Source organism: Pteropus medius, unplaced genomic scaffold, assembly GCF_902729225.1.
Source record: "Pteropus medius unplaced genomic scaffold, Ma_sr-lr_union100, whole genome shotgun sequence".
Taxonomy (NCBI): domain Eukaryota; kingdom Metazoa; phylum Chordata; class Mammalia; order Chiroptera; family Pteropodidae; genus Pteropus; species Pteropus medius.
Window position 1 is genome coordinate 51,697,877 of NW_024349800.1, and position 23,731 is coordinate 51,721,607.

The window sequence follows — 23,731 nt, forward strand, 5'->3', positions numbered from 1 at the left end:
CAGTTTGTAAATTAGATGGGAGTCACATTAGCTGCTGACTGATTATATGACTTCCCACAATTGTTTTTCTTTGCCTTGCTTCTGTGTCTTCAGTGTTAAAGTGAAATTAGTAAAACCTGCCTCTTTCCTACTTCACATGAATATTGAGGATATAGAAGAAAATAAGGCTGAAAATACTTGGCACTTTTAAAAAATCTCTGCTACAAAAATTCACCATAAACTGCCTGAATAAATAAGACCATAAAAAGTATTGCAGTGAGATAACAGGAAGGTTTTTGTTTTCCTGTTAATATATATCCAGATTATAGATGTTTAAGATGTAAGGAAATTTTAGTATATTTAGTTGTTTACAGTTGCATTTTAATTACAGTGTACCATTTAAATCATTAAGTAGGATTTGAAATCAGGATACACTTTATCATAATATTACAAAGAAAAATGGAGATATTGATATCTATTTGTAGTTTTTGGATTGTTTGACTAATAAATTATTTTGCTTTTGTTAATGTGCTGAAAAATTAAAAATCGTCTACTCTTTTGCAGACCTTTTTTAAAATTAATAGTTATATAGGTTTATAAATGAATTTTATGTGTCCATTGTAAAATTAGTTGAAGTACATTTTATGTTTATATTGCTCAATAAAATCAATTTACAGGTAAATTAAACAGTTTATCCAGTGTCTGTTACATTAGAGAGTCTGTGCTACAGCCTGAAATATATATACAAGGATGAATAAAACACAGCCTCCGAAGTGCTCACAGTAGAATGGGAAAAATTGAATAGGCATACAATTGGAGTAAATTCTATAATGAGGGAATATAACATAATTTTGAGTAGGACCTGTGAATCTACCAAGGTCACAATATTGAATTATATTAAACAATGAGTAGGGTCTTGCATTGTGACAAAGGAAGAGAAAGCTCTTGTGGACAGATGGAATGGCATGAGCCATGGTCAGTAATACTGGGAATGTGAATAGTAAATAGATTGTAGATGGTGTTTCTGGTCATCTCCAGTTTATGATATACAGATCAAATTCCATGTTGACAAATGTAAATGAAACTTGAAAGAGAGAGACTTCAAAAACCTGGTCATTTACTGCTTCTCCTAAAGTAGCAATCACAGAGACAAAAACCAAAGCCAATATTAAAATTTAGACATTTCACTTGAGGTCATACATTATCAGATATTTATTGAGCATCTGCCCTATGCCAAGTACTGGGTTAGGAGCTGGGTTGTTGTGATGAAAGTTAGCTTCTAGTACTGTCGTCATTTCTAGAACAGTGTATATAAAAGAATTAAAGAGAAAAGAACTTAACAGATTAAAATATATTTTGTGTAAGAAGATTAAGAAAGTCTTCATAGCGTGACTATAAAATGGAGATATTGATATCTATTTGTAGTTTTTGGGTTATTTTCTGTGATATGATGATGATGATGATGATGATGATACAATTGGGGGGAAAAATCCCCTGATAAAGCTTTATGGTAAATCAATCTTTTTCTAAGAAAATACTAAACAATTGTTCCATTCCTTTTTTCTATCTTAACATCTCTTTATATTAAGTTTCCTTAAGTGATAAGATCTTCTACAGTGAATTTACTCAAGATCTTGGAGATTAACATAACTTCTTTTTAACTTCTGTAATCTTACAACCAAAATTAGTTTCTTTTTACTTTGTTTTCTACAGAGTATATTGCACTTTATCCGTATTCAAGTGTAGAACCTGGAGATTTGACATTTTCTGAAGGTGAAGAAATATTGGTGACTCAGAAAGATGGAGAATGGTGGACAGGAAGTATTGGAGATAGAACTGGAATTTTTCCATCAAATTATGTCAAACCAAAAGATCAAGAGGTAGAGTTATTTTGGTACAGAAACAGAATCATTTCATTCTTGTTCATCAAGATTCATACTTAAAGCAAACTCATGAATATGGTTTTGGTCAGGCTACTTCAGTTACAAGGAAACCACTTAAGGTAGCTCCAGTAAAATAGAATTTATTATAGGGATGGATCCTGTTAGAGAAATAAAGGAGACAGGATTTCATGAAATTTTAAGAACAAAGGCCATAGGTACGGCTAGGCCTCATGATAACTGAAGTTAGGGAAGGGTTCCACATTCAGGGAGGTTTACAAGGAACCACCTTGAAGGAGTTTGTAAATCTTGACTTTACGGCTCTGACATTAATGTGACTCAGCCTACATTCTGTGTACCTTCCTCTTTTCATTCCACCACTAATACGGGATAGTGAAGCCGTTCCCAAACATTCTGGTTTCAGGAAACTTTTATATTCTTAAAATTATGGGAGACTCCAAAGAGTTTTTTTTTTTTTAAATATGTACACTATATTTAGTGACAATTTCCATATTAGAAATTAAAACTGAAATTTAAAAAAATATTTCTAATTTATTTAAAAGCAAAATTAAACCCATTGCATGGTAACATAAATACCTTACTTTTTATGAAAACAACTGTGTATTTTCCCTAAAAAAAAAAAAAAGTGAAATGAATGGCATTGTTTTATATTTTCGAAAACTTCTTTAATGTCTGGCTTAATTAAGATAGCTAGATTCTCCTATCTGTTTCTATATTTAGTCTGTGGCAATACAGTCTTTCGATTGAAATATATGAAGAAAATTCAGCCTCACACAGAGATTGGGAAGAAACAGAGAAGTATATTAATAACATTTTCAGATATCTGTAGATTTTTTTTTTATATTACCACACCAAAACTTGACAAGTATTACGTTGTTATAAATTAATTGCAACATGGAATCCGAAGCCATATCACTGGACATTTCTTATTGTTATATTAAAATTCACCAGTCTGTTCTGCACATTTGACAGGGTTATTTACCCATGCGTGGTGTAGTAACATTATTCATTAGTCATTTGGAAAACAGTAAATCACTGAGTTATGCACATATTCCCTGTATTAATACATTCATCATATAATATTTAAAGAATCACAATATCACCACTGATCTTATAGAAAAATCTTTAAGTACTTTAAAACTGTCAAGCTCATGGTGGTAAATAAAAGTTTTCCTTGAAAACTTGAATTTTATCATTGGCAAAAATCCTATCAGCTGCTTTCCTTGGAGTAATAGGCTTACTTTATTCATCTTTGAGACAGTGTCTACTAACTAAATCCCAAGTCTGAATAATTTGTCATTCACTTGTTTTTTCAGGTAAGAATGTTGATTCATGAAAAACCTAGTTTAGCTCACAAGTGCTTTTCTTGAGACAACCGTTGTACTTCATTATACAGCAGAAATGGTTTAGGCACATTTCATTTAGTCACAGAACTTTTGAGGTACTTGAGGATTAAGATTTAATAAATTGTTTTACTACTAGATCAAGGACATTCTTAAGTGAAACTGGCTTTGTCTTACTATGAACACATGGATACTATGACTACTAGTGTAATTTGGCACCACTGCCATGATTTGTACTAAGGCATCAGCAACTTTAATGGAGGTTGTAAATGTCAATACAGTGAAAAAGGCAAATAATGTCTTAATACATTATGAAAATCATTTTTATCTCCTAGATCCCTTTAAAGGGGCTCAAAGTGTCCCCCCACCTGGGATCCCAAACCACATGTTGAGGACCATTGAGACTAGCTGGATTGACTTCTGGCTCTACCACTTAGAGGCTAGGTGACCTTAGACAAATTACTTCATCTTTCTTTGCCTCATTTTCTTTCTATGCAAAATGGAGATAATTGTAATAGTGTTATTATGAAAACTCTCTAAGTGAATATAGGTATCATTCTTAGAACAGTACCTATTACATAGTAAGTACTCAAAAACAAAGAGTACTCAAAAAAATAAAAGTATTCTTGACTGCCATCAACTCTGCTTCAGTACTTTTACTACAACTGTGTTCACTAACAGAAAAAATTTTAACTCCTTCTCTTTTCTTTGCTCATATTCTTAAAAAGAGGAAACATGGTTGGTCCAGCTTATCCTGTAAAGTCAAGTAGGTCATACTTGCTAGGGTATGGATTTTTTGTTCTTAGGTTCAGGGGGAACATAACAAAAAAAATAAAAAATTAAAAATATTGCCTCCTGTGCAGCAGGAGCAAAACTCACATATGCCTTAACATATCCAAGTCACACAGGTTGTTTGCTAACCCCATTGATACATTGATGTATTTGGCCTAGATCTTCACATTTAATATTCAGGAAAAATGCAGAAAATGAACTATTCCTGCTGAGTCAATGGATGCCACCATCAGCCACTTATATATATTATATTCTGTTAGACTAGATCTCTTCATAAGTGTTGGATTCTTAACTAAATTTGGTTAATATAAGATTAATTGTCATTTTGCTCTTCATTTAAGGAAACAAGAATCTTGGGAATTAGAAATCTCTAATTCTTAATAACCTTTGTACTTTTATATTTGGATTGTTGGAAAGTGATAAAAAAGTATATCTTTTCCTTACAGAATTTCGGGAGTGCTAACAAATCTGGAACTTCAAACAAGAAACCTGGTATGTATAATAATGAATGGGAAATATTACTAAAGTGTTTAATAGTTTTGAATTCATAGTTTCTTGTTTTTCTTCTTTTCAGAGATTGCTCAAGTAACTTCAGCATATGTGGCTTCCGGTTCTGAACAACTTAGCCTTGCACCAGGGCAGTTAATATTAATTCTAAAGAAAAATACAAGTGGGTGGTGGCAAGGGGAGTTACAGGTAATAATCTTTAAGCAATGTTTATTAATTTTATTATAAAACTAATGCATGCCCATTAAAATTAATAAAAATTTTAAATCACCTATAATCATAGCACTCGGAGGTAACAGTATTAACGTTTTAGTGTATGTTTCTGTCTAGTCTTTTCCCTATTCATCTTAGCACAGTTGAATTAATGTTGTAAATAACAATATGAAGAATAATTTCCTCTGAAGATATCATTGTTTTCCAGTCATATCCACTTTAATAAACTACAGGTCACTTGAAGGAAAGCATAGCATCATCTTTGCCTGGAATAACCCCAGCCTTGCAGTATAGCCTTTAGGAGAAAAAAACATGATCCAGGCTATGTACTGAGAAAATACTCCCCACTGGACTGTCCTCCCATGGTCTTATGTTTTTGAAACATCAATGCAGAGAAAGGAAGTGCAGACATAAATGAGCTTGTTTGTTTTTTTTTTTCTAAAATGTTAACAGAGATATTTCATATATTTTGATATAGGAAGTTCTTTTCTCTCCACGAAAATATCTTTACTAATAAAAACTAAAGAGCATTTTAGGATTAAAAGATGATGAGAGGTACAATAGCTGTATTTTTATGTAAGATTAATTATGATTTTAATAAGGAGGTTAAACATAGCTTCATTCTTGCAAATTGGTCTTAACAATTCCTAAAGAACAGTAGATATTCAAAATTCAGTATCTTCTTGAGTAACCTCCTGAAATTCCACCTTCTGATTTGCTTTGAAGATTAACCCAACCAAGTGGAAAACATGGCTCTGCACAAATTTTATATCTGATCTCTTGATTAATTGATTAGTTATTAACAAAGCCCCAAGAGGTGTTTACTATGGGCTATACCATTTTAAGTGTTGACTTTAACTTAGAACTCTAGAAAAGTCTTTTTATCTTATAGATATAATTTGCATGAAATATGCAGAGAGATCTCAGTCTGAAAGGCCTCCAACTAGACTTCTACAAATAGCATTTTCAGCAGCACTCTGAGTCTTTCAGTTGTTTAATATTGACCCGGAAGGCCAGTGCAGAATCCATTAAGACCACTCTTACTTCTGACACTGATTTTAAGTTTGAAAATCCCCAGGACCACTCTCAAATTCAGTAATTTGCTAGAAGGACTCACAGGACTCACTGAAAGCTACAGTAGTCCCCGCCTTATCTGCGGAAGATATGTTCTCAGACCCCCAGTGGATGCCTGAAACTGCAGATGGTAATGAACCCTACAGATACTATGTTTTTCTCCTATACATACACACCTATGATAGTGTTTAATTTGTAAATTAGGCATAGTAAGAAATTAACAACAATAACTGACAATAAAATAGAAGTTATACTATAATAAAAGTTATGTGAATATAGCCTCTCTCAAAATCTTATTGTATTGTACTCACCTTTTCACTTAAAGGAAGCACTTTATAGCTTCTCTTTGGCATATCCAAATCGCCAGCACCACCACTCTTGCGCTTTGGGGCCGTTATGAAGTAAATAAGGATTACTTGAACACAAACACTGCAATACCTGATAGTCAATATGATGATGTAGGTAGCTACTAAGTGACTTACAGGCAGGTAGTATATAAAGCATGGATACACTGAACGAAAGGATGACTCATGCCCCTGATAGGACAGAGCAGGATGGTGTGCGATTCATCACGCTACTCAGAACAGCGCGTAACTCAAAACTTATGAATTGCTTATTTCTGGAATTTTTTATTCAATATTTTTGAATTGCAGTTGACTGTGGTAACTGAAACTATGGAAAGCAAAACCGTGGATTAAGGGGGACTACTATATTATACTCGTGGTTAACAGTTTATTACAGCAAAAGGTTTTAGATTAAAATTAGCTAAGGGAAAGGATGTATGGTGCAGGTCAGAAGGGTTGCAGACACAGAGCTTCCAACTGCCCTCTCCCAGTGTAGTCATAGACAACATTAATTCTTCCTGACAGTAGCATCCACAGAGTATTGCCAAGCAAAGAAGCTCACTTGAACCATTGTGTCCAGAGTTTTTATTGGGGCTCTATCACATAGACATGGTTGGCTGCCTCTATAGCTGAATTCTCCAGAGTCTCTCCAGAGGTTGAGTTTATACTACATGACCCAGCATACCCACCATAAATCACATTGTTAGACTGTCTGGCATGGTCAGGGCCCCCAGGTAAACACTCATTGGTCAGGACATTCCAAAGGTCAAGAGATTACCTCTTAGGAGCTGAAGGCAAAAGCCAGACCATTTTTTGTGCAAGGTAAAATTCTTTACTATGCTGGCAGCATTTTTCTCACTTTTAGTTTATGTCTCAATAATTGGCTTAATCTCATCTTTCATATTCTTTGTGCTAATTTTACAGGCCAGAGGAAAAAAACGGCAAAAAGGATGGTTTCCTGCCAGCCATGTTAAACTTTTGGGTCCAAGTAGTGAAAGAACTACACCTGCCTTTCATCCTGGTATGAAATGGGTTAACTTGAATTTCATCTTAGAAAAATTTTGTTAAAGCTCACCAACTTCTTAGATTAACTAACTGAAAAATATTAAAAAATTGTTCTTTTCTTACTTCTGCCTAAAAGATGTTACAATGAGAACTTTTTTTCTAAGAAATTCTGTAGAAGCAGCCAATTCTTCAGTGGTACTTGAACCACTTCACTCCTTAGGATTTTTCCAAGTGGAACTACTATACAATCATACTTAAAGTGAAAGCATTTCATTGGATTTTTAACTGTAGTTTGGAAATTCTTGTTTTTGTAAAATGGAGTGGGCAAAGAGGGTGGGAGAGAGCAACTGAAAGGAAATTTTAGGCTAATTTTCACATTTAATATTAGAGTAATTTAAGTCCTAGGGGAATTTTAACATGTGATCCTTGTAGGAATAATCAATTTGTTAAACTCAGTATTCTTTTGTTCTTTTTCTGGTAGTGTGTCAGGTGATTGCTATGTATGACTATGTAGCAAATAATGAGGATGAGCTAAATTTCTCCAAAGGACAACTTATCAATGTTTTGAACAAAGATGATCCTGACTGGTGGCAAGGAGAAATCAATGGGGTGACTGGTCTCTTCCCTTCAAACTATGTTAAGATGACGACAGATTCAGATCCAAGTCAACAGTGTGAGTAATATCAAATTATTTACCTCTCGACAAGTGCAAGAGCTTTAATATGCAGCACTGCATTTATTACTGTTCTGGATCAAATATTAAACTTAGCACTCTTAGTAATTCTGTATTAATGTTTAAAGTAAAAAGATGCAAAGAGAAACTTCACAAGATCAAATGTTATACTGCTTTATTTTAAATACTTTTTTACTAGCTTCAGACCTTACTATTGGACTTTATCTGAAAATTTTATAATTTTATGGGTTCTTTGATATAAAAGTGGTCTATACTGTAACTTCCTTTTACCATCATCCCTTTTCAGCATCCAGTGATCTTTTTGAGCTTCATAAAGTGTAGCTAGTAATTGCCCTATTTACCTATTAAAAGTTACCCTTTTAGTGTGTAGGTGCTATTAATTTTGCCACCTTCCCATTTATTTCCCACATATTTACACATTATCCAGGTTAAAAGAAAATTTAAAACCTGTTTAAATTGTTTTCAAAACTCTTATTAGGTGATTTTTTAAATAGATACCTGATACCACAAGATATATGTAAATCAAGGTCTATATCACTGTTTTTAGATCAAGAGTCCAGATCTCAAAGTGTGATATTTGGTATTACATAAAATTTCCTCAAGTCTTTCTTATATTTGACAATAAACATACATTAATAATAAATTAAAGAATAAATAGTACTTGGAAATAGTTTTTTCCTTTATAAAATGGATGTCACTTTATACTTTTGATTTTGTTTTAACAAAATATATCATGATTGATATTTTGATCATTCTCTTGAAATTACCTACAAGATTTAGCCTTTCATTTTAATTTAGTTTCTGAGAACATATAAATGGTAACTCAGTCAAAGCTGAGATATGATTCAGTGCAACTATTATGAATTTATTTTATACTATAATTTTGCAATATTTATTATTTTCACCTTGGTGCTTCATCCTTAGAGAAGACTTTCCTTTCGATAAAGCAACTGAATTTCCCATTTTGGAGGTGGGAGGAGTCCAGTTTTTATGGTTTGAACATTCCTAAAAATATCTCCGGGTTTAGGAGAAGTGGTAAAGAAAATTTTATAACAATTTGGGTTACCTAAATGAATGACCATCTTAAGCTCTGCTGGATAGCTTGGCAATTTTTAGTGCTCACCAGTTTATCTTATTAATTAGAAATGCCTACAGTGCCTTTATTGGACCTGAGAAAGGAAGATACTTTTCATATGTACTGGGTCTGGAAGATTTTTGGCTTTGGCTAGTGATTCCTGGAGGCATTCCAGGATGTCAGTACATTTGACTTTGGTAGTGTCTATGATGTAAAGTGATGGTTTTCCAGGTGTGGTTTTTTTCGTTATCTTGTGTTCCAGTGGTGGAACACTTTTTTCCAATTAAGTCTTCTATAATAAGGGATGTAAATAACAAATAAAAACTGTTTTAAAGCAAAAACAGTTAGGCATGTCTGAGTCAGTAAAAACCAGCTAAATTTTAGATTACCATTTGTGTTTCTTGGGCCCTTATAGGTATTATTTTCATGTTATTATGTGATTAGGATACAGTCATGCACTGCATAACATGTTTGTCAACAACTGACTGCATATATAATAACAGATATACCACACAGCTTAGATTTGTGTAGTAGACTATGCCATCTAGGTTAGTGTAAGTACACTCTATGGTGTTCACACAACAAAATTGCCTAATGATGCATTTCTCAGAATGTATTCCCATTGTTAAGTAGTGCAAGACTGTAATTTTTAAAGGTCGGGAATAGTAGTAATTCAAATTTGTTTAGTTGATGGTTCATGTAATTAGTCAAATTTTTTCTCACCCACTTAATTTGCTTTATGTTCATTTTATTCCTCATTTTTCTTTTTATAGGACCCAATGTTGTCTTCCAGTGTGAAAGCACCCCAGAGACCCACTATCCAAGTTTGACTGTAGCGTGGAGGCAGGGCAGGCAGCCCTGATCAAATATCTCCTACACAATTCATTAACTTCGTTTGAATGTTAGAGCCACTTGTGATTATTTCTTTGTGTTTCTAATTTACAGTTAAAATTTATTTGTAACAAGTTAAAGGATAGTGGGTCTTTGTGTGGCTTTCCCTGCTGTTCACTCTGGCATCCTTTAGCATTTTTCTTTTTTTTTTAATTTGGTAATTGTAGGTCATTAGCATGCACATTGAGTTTGCCCTTACATGGTGGGAATTCAAACACACAAAGACCCACTATTTGCACAAACTATTCTCGCTGGTTTGGAATGGGCTGCCATGCTTTATAATGTAATTGCAACATGTATATTCATTATAGAATTCAGATAAAATTTGCTTATGTTTTGCTATTATGTTTGATCTAATCCTAATCACAGTGAGCTCTTAATTGGTTCAATATGTGATTTGTCCCAAATATGCACTATTTACTCTGTTATTTTCTAATATGCCACTATTCAGTATTTAAATTTGCTAAAGGCCAAGAACTGGAAGTAACTTTTTCTCTATTTTCTGTGTATTTTGGGGTGGGAGCAATAACACTTTGGGGAGCTTTTCTTATCTTATAAAAGAGGAAAATGGCCTGCCCCATCACTATGTGTGGAATGGGATATGTTTCATCTGTTTCAGCTGCCCAGGAGTGAGCATTGTACTATGGCAGTTCCCTTGGGATCTTTATGTACTCTGGGCTAATGAAGATACTGCATCATGTCTTGCGGCAATTAGTTGTTACTTCTTCATTGATAACCTAAAAATGTATTATTTTTGAGGAATGAGAGGCTCCTGTCATTGTCCATGAGATATGTAACTGTCCCTAGCTTAGACAGAGCATTTATATCTATAATACATTTTAAAGTCAAAATATATGTTATCTATTTTAATTAAGTGACCACATGATGTCCCAGGTCACAAAAGGACACTGGTTGACATTCTTTTTAATGTATTTAGTAAAGGTCATAAGGAGCCCTTGAAGAGTTTAAATGTCCCTGAAGCAGGTATGCAGGCTCTGTCTAGTCAGCAATGAATTTGAGTGCGAGCTGGCATTCCTCTGTGTCTGTGGAGCTGCCTTGAGGCTAGAAGACTGACTTTGCCTTCCGGAATTCTCTGACTAGTATCTGTTCTTCAACCTCATTGGCTACTTTGACATAGGATTTTACTTCTTTTTCTTGTATGGAAAACACTTTAAGGATAATAAACTTTATTATAAACTAGTAAATTGGAGAGTACTTAGCTGAAACAAAAGGAATTTTAGTGGACAGTATTAAACCATATTTGAAAATGAGAAGTTTATGCAATTTAAAATGTTTACAAACTGCAGTGCAATCTACTGTTTATGAATGTCCAAGTATTATCAGGAAAAGTGTACATACAATCAGAGTCTTATTTCCTCACAGAGTTCTTTAAGAAGAGTGAAATATGTTTTTATATCTCTGAGTTTGTTAGAGGCATATTTTGTGCAATATTTATGTTAATGTGCCTATACATGATGAATGAATGATTTCAGTCATACATTGCCTAAATCATAACTTTATGACACTTGAGAAGGAATCAACAGCTTAGTTAGAACTTCACAAAGTTTGTGTCTGTGTTCCAAAATATTTCACATCTTTTTGAATGTGTGGTGATTCGTACGTGTGCTCCCTGGGCTAGGGATTTGTAGTAATTAGACTGCCTCAATTTTTAGCATTTGGCATCATCATGATACTTTTATAAAATATGACTTTAATAGGAAAGCAATAATATCATTTTACAGGTGGAATAACAGATTTGTCTGCAGTCGCTAAAGGAGGCAGTGCAAAGATTGAGTCCTTGTGGATTCAACACATCTTCTAAATTATACAGATTCCTTGGTCTTGCCTTTTGTGTTCTGAACCTTCTGCTTTTGCACCCTTTGGTTGGGTTCACATTAAGAACAGTTACTTTAAGTCCATTTTAAACCCTGAGGTTAAAAATCAGACCAGTGCTAATAAGCCACATGATTTGGTGTAACATTTTCTCTATATATTTTTTTGCATTTGGACTTATCTAATACACTGATAAATTATTTCAAAGCTATTTTTATAGCTCACGTCATTTCACTTTTACACAGATAAGTATAGATTATTCAGAATGACATTCAGGTAGAGCTTAGCATCCATAATCAATTTGAAAATAATGTATTTATCAGGTACCTGTGGACTAAATCACATAATGGCATATTTATGATGAATGTTAGTCTGGAAAACATATTTACTGTCTTTACTGAAATACCTCTCTTTGTGTAGGTATTTTGTCATATATTTGAGAGAAAGCTAAAGGAAATAGTATGGCATATAATAATAATTTGTCCTGAAAAGTGCATGCAGTCCTTTGCAATACCTCGTATTCTGCCATGTATTTGCTCTCTTCCTCCTCATTCAGTATAGGAGGCAGCTTTCACTTCACTTAGAAAGCAACATTAGAAGGAAAGTTTAGCATGAAAATAGAGTTTTAAAATGGGAACGTAACTGAGTAAATCTGAACTCTATAGAAGGTAAAATTTATTTTAAAATTATAATGTGTGATAATCATTTTTAAAATATGTGATTAAATCTGATGGGTTTTCCTGCAATTAAAAAATCAGTTCTAAAACCAAAGCTGAGTTTTTCGAAAATACGAAAATTTAAATCAACCCTACTCATTGTAGAGTTTCCTCTAAAACTTTTGAGTTGTTTTAAAGTAATAGAACTATTTTAAAATGTAACTGATATTTTAGTGTTTTAAACTACAATGTGAATACTGATAGTTTAAAATAAAGTGAGGAAAGGAAAAGTAGAGAAAGAAATGTCAATTCCAGTCCAAAGCTTTATTTGCCAAATTTTCTTAGAATTAATTTTACCAAGTTACAAGTTCTTGTAAATAGAATCTATGGAAATACTGAGAGACTTTTGCCTATAGTGGCATTGTTGGATGCTGCTGTGATGCTACTGTAATGTAATAAATTATTAAATTGTTGCAAAGTGCTGTTTTTTGCCTTAAATTTTTATTTTGTGTGTCTTGGAAACTATAGTATTAAAGGTATTGAGATTGTGCAAATGCTGGGCACGCTTGGCATGAGGTAATCTGTTGTTATTTTTACAAAATTGTAATATAACTATGCAAGTGTGGTTATTAAAAGAACACAAACTACATTACTTGTATTGTGTATTTCTTTGGAAGCATCCTTTAACACATTTTTAATTTTTTATATGTAGTTATGATTGAATTTCTTTAGAATTTCTCTTTTTCCTTAATGTAGTCTCTGTGTGCGGATCAGCTAATTGTTTTATATCAATGGGGACAAAAGAAATTTTTAAGTGGCCAACATTGAAGTACTTTAATCCAAGATAATGACATGTATCTCAAGAGCAAAAGAAATTTTGATTTGAAAGTAAAAGAAAATATGATCTAGGATAATAGTAGACTACAATGTTACTTATAATTTTACTCCAACTTTTTTCTAAAAGGATTGGAAAGAACTTACAGGTTAATAGCCATTGCAGTTGTAGTTAAGACTTTTTAGTACACAAAATAAAAGTTTATATAAAAGAAACAGCAGTGAATACTTGGGGCACCAGAGATAAGCAGAGTTTTACAGTTAAGTAACCAAATTGCTGGTTTTACTTTGAAAAAATATGGATCAAAATCCAGCCTATCCATCAATGTCTGGCATATACAATCTCTCTCCAAAAAACCTTTACTCATCCCTGGAAAGTCATTCAACTAACATGTACTAAGTATTTGCATAAGGCCAAGCAGTGTACTAGGTGCTGGGAATATGAAAATGAGTGTCAGATGGTCCTAGCCTCAGGTAGTACTTAGCTCTGTGAGGAGATCAGATATATAAGCAGATAATTATAAAACAGCATGCTAAGCCCAGTGATAGATATGTACTGAGCACCAAGAGAGTACCGAGAAGGAATACCTAATTCAACCATGTATTGGTGAATTAGAGACGATCTCCTAGAAGAGGCAGCTACTAGATCCATAGGATAAGCAGGAGTAAGCCAGACTGAAGGGTGGGATGGTGGAAGGATGATGATGCAAACAGCATGGGTGCAGGAGGAGAGATGTGATTATAAGCAGTTTGTTATTGCTAGAGGGAAGTACAAAGCCAGGAGCAGTGAGAGTTGAGGCTTAGAGGCCAGCCAGGAGCTAAATCAGATTCTCTAGCTTGGCTACTCATTGGAATCACTTGGGAAGCTTTAAAAGCTATTGCTGCTTGAGTCCTGATGTAAATGGCCTGGCCTTTTGAAGTGTAAGGCTTTAATCAAGACACCTAGATTTAAGGATTTAGTATCTCTAAATTCTATAGTAAATCACTTAACCACCAAGCTTCAGATTCTCAGTGTATTTATACAATAAGGGTCAAAGTTGTTCGGAAGATTGATCAAAGGTTGTAAATTGTCATACACATGTTAGTAACAGTTAATGTTTATTAGAATTGAAAGTTCTATGTTGGGTGAACATGAAGAAACTACTGTTTTGTTACATCGCTTCATAATATTCTGTATTCTGAATAGCATATTAATTTCCTCAGTGATATAACTAGCAGATATCAGCTTGAACTAACTGCTTTCTGAAGGCCAAGTCTGTACTTCTGTCTATACTGGAAGGTCTTTGCTATCTTCTAGGCCTATGACATTTTACTGTAGGTTCAAAAATAAAACCAATAAAATTTTTCTGTATCCACTTGCATTTATCAACAGAGTTGCTTTTAGAGTTCTAGAATACTACTAGTTTCTAATAGCCAAATAATTTTTTTTCCTATGGTGGCAGCATTAGAATACAATATGAACTTCTTCCACTTTATGCTTGAATGAGCAACCTAATAACATGACAGTGAACTTGACAGGCATCAAAAAAGACAAGAGTCTAAAAAATTATTCAAGAATTATTTAAAATTTCAAAAACAAAATCACAAATATCTATGGCTTCATGGTGAGAGCATGATACTTGGTACAGAGTTTGCACTCAGTAAATATTTGCCAAGCAGATAAAAGGCTGTTCTTTTACAAAATAAAATTTTATAATCCAGTAATTTTCTAGTGCCCTGATAAAACTTCAGTATTAAAGTCAGCCTTCAAAAAATGCACACAGTTTAGTCATCTGGGTTTACTGTTAAAATCTTGTCTTTTCACTGAGCTTAAACACAGGCTGAAAACCATTATGTGATAACTCTGGCTGCTTAATTTGGGCACACAGAGAATAGCATTGTGTGGTGGTATTGCTCTCCTCAGAATGGACAAGGACTTTTCTGAGACTTTATTACATAATCTGAACAAACCCTCTTTGTATAGTCATCACAAATTGTCTTTTGTCCTCCACCTTTTGAAATCTTTGCAGATCTCTCTCTTCTCCTTTCTCAGCATCTCATTTGCTGCTGCTTCTTGCTTAAACTGTAACTTAGAGCAGTTGTTCCCAACTGAAGTTTTCATATCATTTTCTATAATTTGTCTCTCAGTCTCCACATCCTAACACAAGTGTTGGAGGTCTTGTGGCTTGGCCCACCATTGATTATTTTTTGGGAACTTTGACCTGAAAATAAACATCTCTCATTTTTACTTTCCTATTCTCCTTGTCTACCAGAAGGAACTTATCAGGAAGTTTTCATCATTCTCACCGACTGCCTATAATTAATATCAATGTACTGTCTCCCACAGCTCAGGATTTATCCTCATAGCACATTCTATAAGTACTTGTTAAAGACATACTCCATGTCAGACACTGGGGATATAGAAGATTATAAGACAAAAATTCCTGCCCTCTTGGAGCTGACTAGTGAGTAGGGTAAGACAAAACAAACAAAACGAATAAGTGTATAGTGTCTTAGAAAAATAAAACGGGTCAGGAAAAGAGTGCTGGGGAGAAAGGGTGGATCCAAAGGGATTTTGGTTTTAAACAGGCTCTTCAGGTAGTCTCCCTGAAATGGTGATAATGTGTGAGCAAAGACTTGAGGGATGTGAGGTATATCTGGAGGAAGCCCAGCGGATATCTGGAAGGTCATTCTAGACAGAGAGACCAGCACATGCAAGGGCCTCAAGCAGGAACATGCCTGAGATGCTTGAGAACCACATGGAGGCCGGTGTGGCTAGAACAGAGGGAAGAACAAGAGAAGGAAGAAATGAGGACAGAAGGGAAACCAGGGAGATGGGAGAGACTGTTTAGGTTCTCATGGGCTGATCGTAAGAACGTTGGCTTTTGCTCGGAGTGAGAAGAACCCATTGAAGAAGGGTTTTAATCAAAGGAATCACATGATCTGATATGTTTTAACAGGGTAGCTCTGGCTTGCTAGATTAAAGTAGGCTGGGGGTGGTCAGAAGCAAGGAGACCCATTAGGCTAGTGCAGTAATCCAGACGAAAGATGGTGGTGGCCTGGGTCACAGTGTTGGTGGTGGGCACGGTGAAAAGTGGTGAGATTATGAGTATATTCTGAAGATAGAGCCAACAGTTGGATTGAATGGGGGGGTGTGAAAAGAAGTATCAAGGATGTCTCCAAAGATCTCATCCTGAGCAACCAGAGAGATGGGGTTGCTGTTAACTGAGGTGGAATGTAATGGAGGAGGAGCAGGTTGGGGGATGATGATTAGAATTTTGGTCTTGGCCATTTTATCTTCACTCACCTTTTAAATGTCTAAGTGGAGATACTGAGCAGGCACTGCTCAGAACATAAATTCAAAGGAGATATGAATTCAAAGGAGATATTAAGGCTGGGCTATAAATTTGGGAGTGTGTAATAAGTATGTAAATGACACATAAAGCCCTGGGACTAGACAAGATCGCCAAGGATGTATGTAGAGAAGAGAAGGGTTCCAAGGACTGAGCCTTAGGTTTCAGCATTAAGTCTGGAAGATGAGGAGGAACCAGAAAAGGAAACTGAGAAGGACTGACCAGTGAGGTAGGAGGATACGAGGCAACCTGATGACCTAGAAGCCCAATGAAGGAGGATTTTAAAGAGGAGGAACGATCAACTGTCACACATGCTAGTGATAGGTCAAGTAAAATGGGGTGCCTGCCGTTCGCTAAAGGAGGAAGCTACCTTTAGCTTTCAGGAAGCTCTCCTTTAAACTAAAATATTTGAAAATAATTTTAATGTGCAATTTTCCAGATATATTCAGTAATTATTTCTATATAATATAGATTCTTTAGTATTTATTGAAATTGATTCTTTGGGTGTTTGAAAAATGTATATTATTTTGTGTATGTGTTCAGTTTTTAGGCCTGTTAATAGTGTTCAAATCTTTCAGTCTTTCCAGCATATCAAACCCATGATTTCCTAGATATTTAACTCGAACATGAGTAAATTTAGAGGAAAATCTTGGTAAGTAATAGTAAAGGTGTAATGTGGATGTGACGGAATGTAAATTATTGAAATTTATAAAATACTAGTGTAAGAGGTGGGGTAGCCTTAGGCACTGTTCATATTGCTTCTATCAGTCAGCTGGCAATTCTGACACATGACACTGGGTCGCATCACGACATGCAGCATTATACCAGGTGTCAGGCCATCACGTTCAGCCTTGCTACACACGACCTAGTCAGACAGGCGTCTCTATTCGGTCGTTCCTACAGTTCTCCCTGGCAGAACAGAATAAAATAAAACCCACAAAAAGCTTGATGATTTTGAACATGACAGTGACACTATTTCTTCTTGGTAGCACCAAACCTGCCTTATTCAATTTTTTTTTCTGTGGGAGTAACTTTTTTAAAGCTGTTGGCAACATGTGCAGAATATAGAACAGCCTTCTTCATTAGAACTATCTGTAAGCCCAAATCTATATAAAATCTGTAAAAATTCAAGGGCAGTCAGAAAGAGAAACCTCCTTTAAAAGCCCAGTCTGATCCTTACATTTTCTGCCTCTGTGGCTTTGTCCATTTGTCCCCAGTGCTAGCCAAGCACTTTCTGTGTGGTACGTCTGCATCCTGTCCAAACGCTTCCCCCGTCCAGAAAGCCCCTGCTTCAAGCTGCCCCTTCTCCCTGCTGCCCTGCCCGCTGCTTGCTGCCTCATATTGCTTGATACCTGCCAGCTTTTTCTTTCTGTCTGAGGAAGGGCTTCCTGAGGCATTTCCCCTCCCACTGAGCATAAGGCAAGCCCTCCGCTACTTACTGAATGATTCTGGAATTATGTCACTTCCTAGGTTGACGTCGTAGTTGCTCCGATGTGCCCGTAAATTGATCCAAACTGAATGCAATTCTTCTCACCCTAACACGAGACTGAGACTTCCCTCAAAGTCTCGTAGGGCTGCTGTGCATCCCAGATCAGCAGTTCTAGTGGGTTAAGGCTGTGATCTTGTTTGGAACTGCTGGGTCCTGGGAACTTTAGGTGTCCTAATGAACACTTTACTTTGAGAAACCTAGGGAAATGTTTCTCAAATATTTTTAACAGCTCACAGAAAGAAATATATTTTACATCCCCAAATACATACCTAACTAAAAATTTTCACAGAATAACACTTACCAATGGTGTGCACATGATAGTTTCTTTTTTTGTTTGTTTAATGCTGGGCCCGACCCACATGTTAAAAACTAAATTGATATAACAACCCACCGGTAGCTCATGACCAGCAATTTGAAAAACCCTGATCTCAAGCATTTGATCCAGCCAATCATTTCAAGATCTTTGAAAATGTCTTGAAATGATGAGAATAGCATGGATTCTTCGCAAGCTCAGCACAGTTCTGATCTCTGAAGCCATTTCTAAAAATCCTTAATTCTATCATTACATATTTAGAAGGGAGATTGGGACCTCTTCTAATTAGTTACAGGCTTTACTCATTCACTGCTTTCAAGCACTGAATGTTTGGTCATTCAGCCAGTTATCCGTAGTGGGGTGCTGTTCATGGAAGTTCACCCTTTGGAAAGCTATGTAGCTCTTTCAAGGCACCGTTTATAAACCCAGCTCATCTGCTTATGTCTGTTTTCTACAAAGAAGACTAAAATAATATATATATATTTAACTCTACCTTGTTTTTCCATAGGGTGTGCTGATCTCCAAACTCTGGACACCATGCAGCCGATCGAGAGGAAAAGGCAGGGCTATATTCATGAGCTGATTCAGACTGAAGAGCGGTATGTGGACGATCTCCAGCTTGTCGTGGAGGTGAGGGCCCACCGCTGACTGGCTCTAGGAGCCTCGGGAATGGGGGCGGGACTCAAAGCAGGGTCTCACCTTTGATGTGTGAATTTACAAGTAGTGACAAGAGCTCCTCCCACACTCAAGATGCTGTCTCTGCCGGTTGGAGAGGACTTGAAGATCTCAAGTCAAACCTTTCTCCCAAATTGGGTGATTCAGAATGAAGAGAGAGAAAAGAGGACACTCAAATACCTCAGAGCTACCAACCAGGAAGGACAAGGGTGCAGAGGAGGTGGGAGGGCACTAAAGCAAACTTATACCTACCTCAGAATTTTGCCTATCTGTATTTACGCTGCCTTTTTGACACCTGACATTTTCATAAACTTTGATGTTTCCAGAGGAATTGCGAAACAGTGGGAGTATTCCCCTAACATTTGTGTCAGTTTGGAAAACCAAATAGAATATCGTAAAATGTTTCCCAATTACCATATATTTACTGTTTATGTTTGTGCCTATTAATGTTACCAGTGACCTCTAAGCCAATAACAGCTGTAAGAGCAACATTTAAAAAATGCTTTGGGTTTAAGTAAACAAAAGTAGTCTTTATAGTTCTGTTACACTTTTGTTTCCATGGCTTTAGTTCCCACTGAATTTTCAAGGCCCTCAGATGAGAAGCCCAGTTAAATAAACCACCTGAGGAGAACAGGTGTTGTCACACAGGCCCAACAGGTGCAATGTATACCTAGCCAAGACCTCTACAGAGGCTTGGAGCAAAGGCTGTATCCTTCTGCACCTGCCCCCTGGCAAGGTTGCCTGTGAGTCATTCTCCACCCTATATGCAGGCTGGGATCTCCAAACACACCTGCTTGTTTGCCTCAAGTAGGTGTGCTTGTCTCACCTGTGCACGATACCACACTTCTTGGTTGATCATGTCTATGTCCCCTCAAGGCTATGAGCTCCTGAGGGCAGAGACTGTGTATCTTTCATCCTGTATCCCCCAAACTTAACCTGGCCCTTTGCAGGCCTTCCCATCAGTACTGAAGGAATTAGGTAGGTTTGTGTCTGCATGTCTCTGAGCAGGACAGACGGTCTACAAGAAAAGCCTATTTTCTTTGTTAACCTCATTGAGTATCAGCCCTGCTGCTGGTCATGTTACAGTCCTGAGGGGTTGTAAGGGTGCGGAGGTACCTCTCTGACACTAGTAAAGAAGGTGAACAGGGGCTGGTTGCCTGCCCCACCTCAGACCAGTCACTTAACCACTTAGGCCTTGGTTATTCCAACTCTGCCAACCCCCTGCCACAAGATGCTCTGAGAAGCAAGGAGTCATGTTGGGGTCAGAGATTTAGATAAAAAGCATTGTTCACAGGCAAGGCCTTCTCGTTACTCTTCCCATGGAGGTTCCCAGAGAGCCAACCATCTTATCCTCCTCTGCTTACCTCCTCTGGCACAAAGCAGGTAAACAGAATGAATAAAGACAGTGACATAAATTAATCAGTGAATGATAGAACAGAGAGACACTAGATGCTTTCCATGTCCTTCAGAAACAACCTCATAGCAGGTCAACCATCTTTCCAGGGCTTACTCTCATAAGCGTGTCCTGACATCATCTGTCTGATTTTGGAATTGTACAGGTTCAGAGAGGTCCATTTCATAGCCCTTTTACCTGAATTCTTTCCATGTGCAACGCAACTCAGTAATCAAAAGCCTACGTGTGAAGCACTGCACAGAGATAAAATAGAATGTTTGTACCCTCCAGGGGTTTGCAGTCAAGTGGAGAGACAGTTACAGAACAGTGTGGTGAGAGCTGGGAGAGAGGTGAACTCAGCCTCTGTGGGAACCAAGCAGGAGGGGACCACCCCCAGCTGGTGAGGAGAGGCCAGGAAGGACTTTCCCAGTTAGACTGCAGCTGAGACCTGATGGATGAGTCTTCTATGCCTGGAAGAGGACACAGAAGTGGGAAGGCACATGCAAAGAGAATTAGGGTCCTGCAAGTACTCTAAGTGTGGCTGGAATGTCAGGTACTTGCGGGCCAGGCTGGTGAGTTGGCACAGGGCAAATCATGCAGGCCTCGTGAACCTCACATAAGACTTTGCATCTTATCATGGGGCCACTGAACGATTTTATTAGAGAGTAACGTGTCATGTGCATTTTGGAAAGATCACACATTAGAAGAGTTGTCTCAGATAACTTCATAATTTCCTTAAGGCTTTTAAAGTTATTTCCTGGGAATCCTCATTGTTTAGTGGGAAATTGGACTTAGAATCAAAAAGAGTTGTTTTCTTTCTAGCTCTTCCATATTCTAGTTTTGTGGACTTGAGCAAATCACTTTCTTAGGCTTTATTTCTTCATAGGTTAATTGGGAATAATAACGCCCGACTCAGCCTGACATCATCTATGACGTTAATTGAGAACCCCCCCACACACACACATGTGCGCATGCACACACCCAAGCGTATGTGTACACGTCACGCTTCGTAAATCCGTAAGTGCCGTGTGGTACTGCTGTGGGGTGTTCCTGTTCCCCTTCAGTCAGGCAGCCTCTGAAGTCCGCATCTGCTTGGCAGTCAGTCTCAGGGGAACACAGTTCACAACCGTTCCTTTTGCTGAACTTCTCATAAACTGCTTCCAGAACCCTGAGGCGCTCAGCCCGATAGTGGTCATGCTTCCCCAGTTCTGCAGGCTCTTACAGAGTGCGGGCACTTTATTCCCGTGTTTCTGTTTAACCTTCATAACACCCCCAGGAGATGGTATGAGAATCTTCTCTTTTTGATGAGACTACTGGAATCCATCCTTAGAACCAGCCCTAATAGGAGCCCAGATAGCAAAAAGTAGGGAAATTATGCAGTTTAAAAGTTAACAATCATAAATATGTTTATTTAAAAATACCATGATCTTATTCATTTTGGTATATAAAGATATTGTTTGATTTAGACCACGTAGGCTGTGTATTCACACTTAAGCTAACTTATTTCTTTTGTGTTTTGAATTTAGGTTTTTCAGAAACGGATGGTGGAGTCAGGCTTCCTCACTGAAGGAGAGATGGCCTTGATCTTTGTTAACTGGAAGGAGCTCATCATGTCTAACACAAAGCTGCTGAAGTGAGTGAGAACCCACTTGTCATTGCAGTGACACCCCCAGCCCCAGGGCTGACACTGTCATACATCAGTCTTCTTCCACAGAGGCTGCTTAGCAATGGACCTTTCAACTGTGTTCCTTTCCCTCAGGCTTTTCATTTTATTATCATTTTATGAAATACCCTGTCATTATATAAAATACATAATTATCGAACCAAAGAAATATAATGAAAATACTTGGATTAAACAAAGAAAATCAAAGCATTAAATAAACAATATTTTAACATATGAATCCAACATATACTTGACTCTCAGGTAGTTCGAGTCAGGGGCAAAGCAGCAGCTCATAACTGATTCGGCAGTCTCCTAAGTCTTGTGTGAAATTCCATTCTCGGGGTGATTTTCTATCCCTTAGGCACAGGTTCTTGGGAGGAGTCATCAGCAGTCCCAGCTCTGCTTAGGACTAAGCAGCTCTCCTGGGGACGAGGCTCGCATCCACCTCCACATCTGGCCTCTGTGGGCCCCTGCTCCCTCTTTTCCATATAGAGTGTGTAAAATTTCTTTTTTCTTGGTTCAGCTGAAAACAAATTTAGAATTTTTCAAGAAAACTTTACTGAGAAAGTAAGGTGAAACCAAAATAGTTCTGAAGACCTAGAAGCACCCAAGTATGTAGACTTCATTTTCTTGTTCTTCTTTGCTATCATTTCACCCAGGTTGGCTTGGCCAGCAGAGCTTTATGCCAAAGCTGCCTCCTCCTCCTTCTGATGCCCCTCACAGGGCCAGAGGTTTTTAGGTAACTCACTGGTTATCATTACCACCAGGCCCCCGTGGTATTCATCCCTCATTTACCAAGGACATTCACTTAGAAACAGAAAGTGAAAGTGTGTTGGTTGCAGGGCCTTGAGGGTACGGAAGAAGACTGGGGGCGAGAAGATGCCCGTGCAGATGATTGGGGACATCCTGGCAGCCGAGCTGTCCCACATGCAGGCTTATATCCGGTTCTGCAGCTGTCAGCTTAATGGAGCAGGTCTGTTACAGCAGAAGACAGATGAAGACACAGACTTCAAAGAATTTTTAAAGGTAACTCCTTTCGGGGACCGTAGGCAGGCCAGCCTGGTTCTGAGCCTGGAGGCGGCGATGTAGGTGTACAGCCACACAGGTGGGATCTCAGCAGTGGAGCAGGGTATCCCCATCAGTTTCCAGAAGAAATACAAATATAGCAAAGAGTTTTCTGATCGTTTTGTGTTGCCTTTTATGTTGAGTCGATTTTCTTGGCACTGAGACCCTGATTTTGCCCATCTTTAAATAGAATTTTTTTTAAGCCTACTTATATTATACTCTAAAACAAAAATCCAGAATGTCACTTGCTTAATTTTGTAAATTGTATTTATTTTATACCTATCTTATTCCAGAAATAATATGAAATGCTTACTTACATGTATAAAATGCAACAAGATAAAATAAAATTTAAGTAGATGAATAAAGAGAGACAAAAGGAAATGAAAGTAGGAAAAAATTATGACACCAGGAATTAGGATGACACATAAAATGCATACCCATGATCCTGTATTAGAACTGTACACAGATGTCATTAAACCTTCTAGAAATCAATAAAGAGAAGAGGAAATGACTGGTTCCATGATACCATGGTCATAAATTAGAAACAGGCAGTTAGTTGGTAAGGAGATGTAAAGCTAGAACTGAACTCAGTAAGATAACACTATATATGATATAATGAATCAACAACATCTTTATAGTAATACAGCAGTGAGCTTCAAA

The 23,731-nt window shown here is 36.9% G+C and overlaps 1 protein-coding gene across 7 annotated transcripts in view; it reads left to right on the forward strand.

The window, feature by feature from the left end:
- Positions 1-23,731, forward strand: part of ITSN2 (intersectin 2) — a 109,888-nt gene that overhangs the window by 74,500 nt on the left and 11,657 nt on the right. For 5 of the 7 annotated variants that reach the window (XM_039887691.1, XM_039887690.1, XM_039887695.1 and 2 more), the window contains 8 exons: positions 1,693-1,859; positions 4,462-4,507; positions 4,590-4,711; positions 7,078-7,174; positions 7,640-7,831; positions 18,784-18,905; positions 21,870-21,976; positions 22,849-23,032. In XM_039887691.1, the coding sequence (XP_039743625.1) occupies positions 1,693-1,859; positions 4,462-4,507; positions 4,590-4,711; positions 7,078-7,174; positions 7,640-7,831; positions 18,784-18,905; positions 21,870-21,976; positions 22,849-23,032 (1,037 nt within the window). Of the gene's footprint in view, positions 1-1,692; positions 1,860-4,461; positions 4,508-4,589; positions 4,712-7,077; positions 7,175-7,639; positions 7,832-9,700; positions 12,957-18,783; positions 18,906-21,869; positions 21,977-22,848; positions 23,033-23,731 lie in introns of those variants that run through there. The other 2 variants (XM_039887693.1, XM_039887692.1) reach the window with 2 other exon arrangements.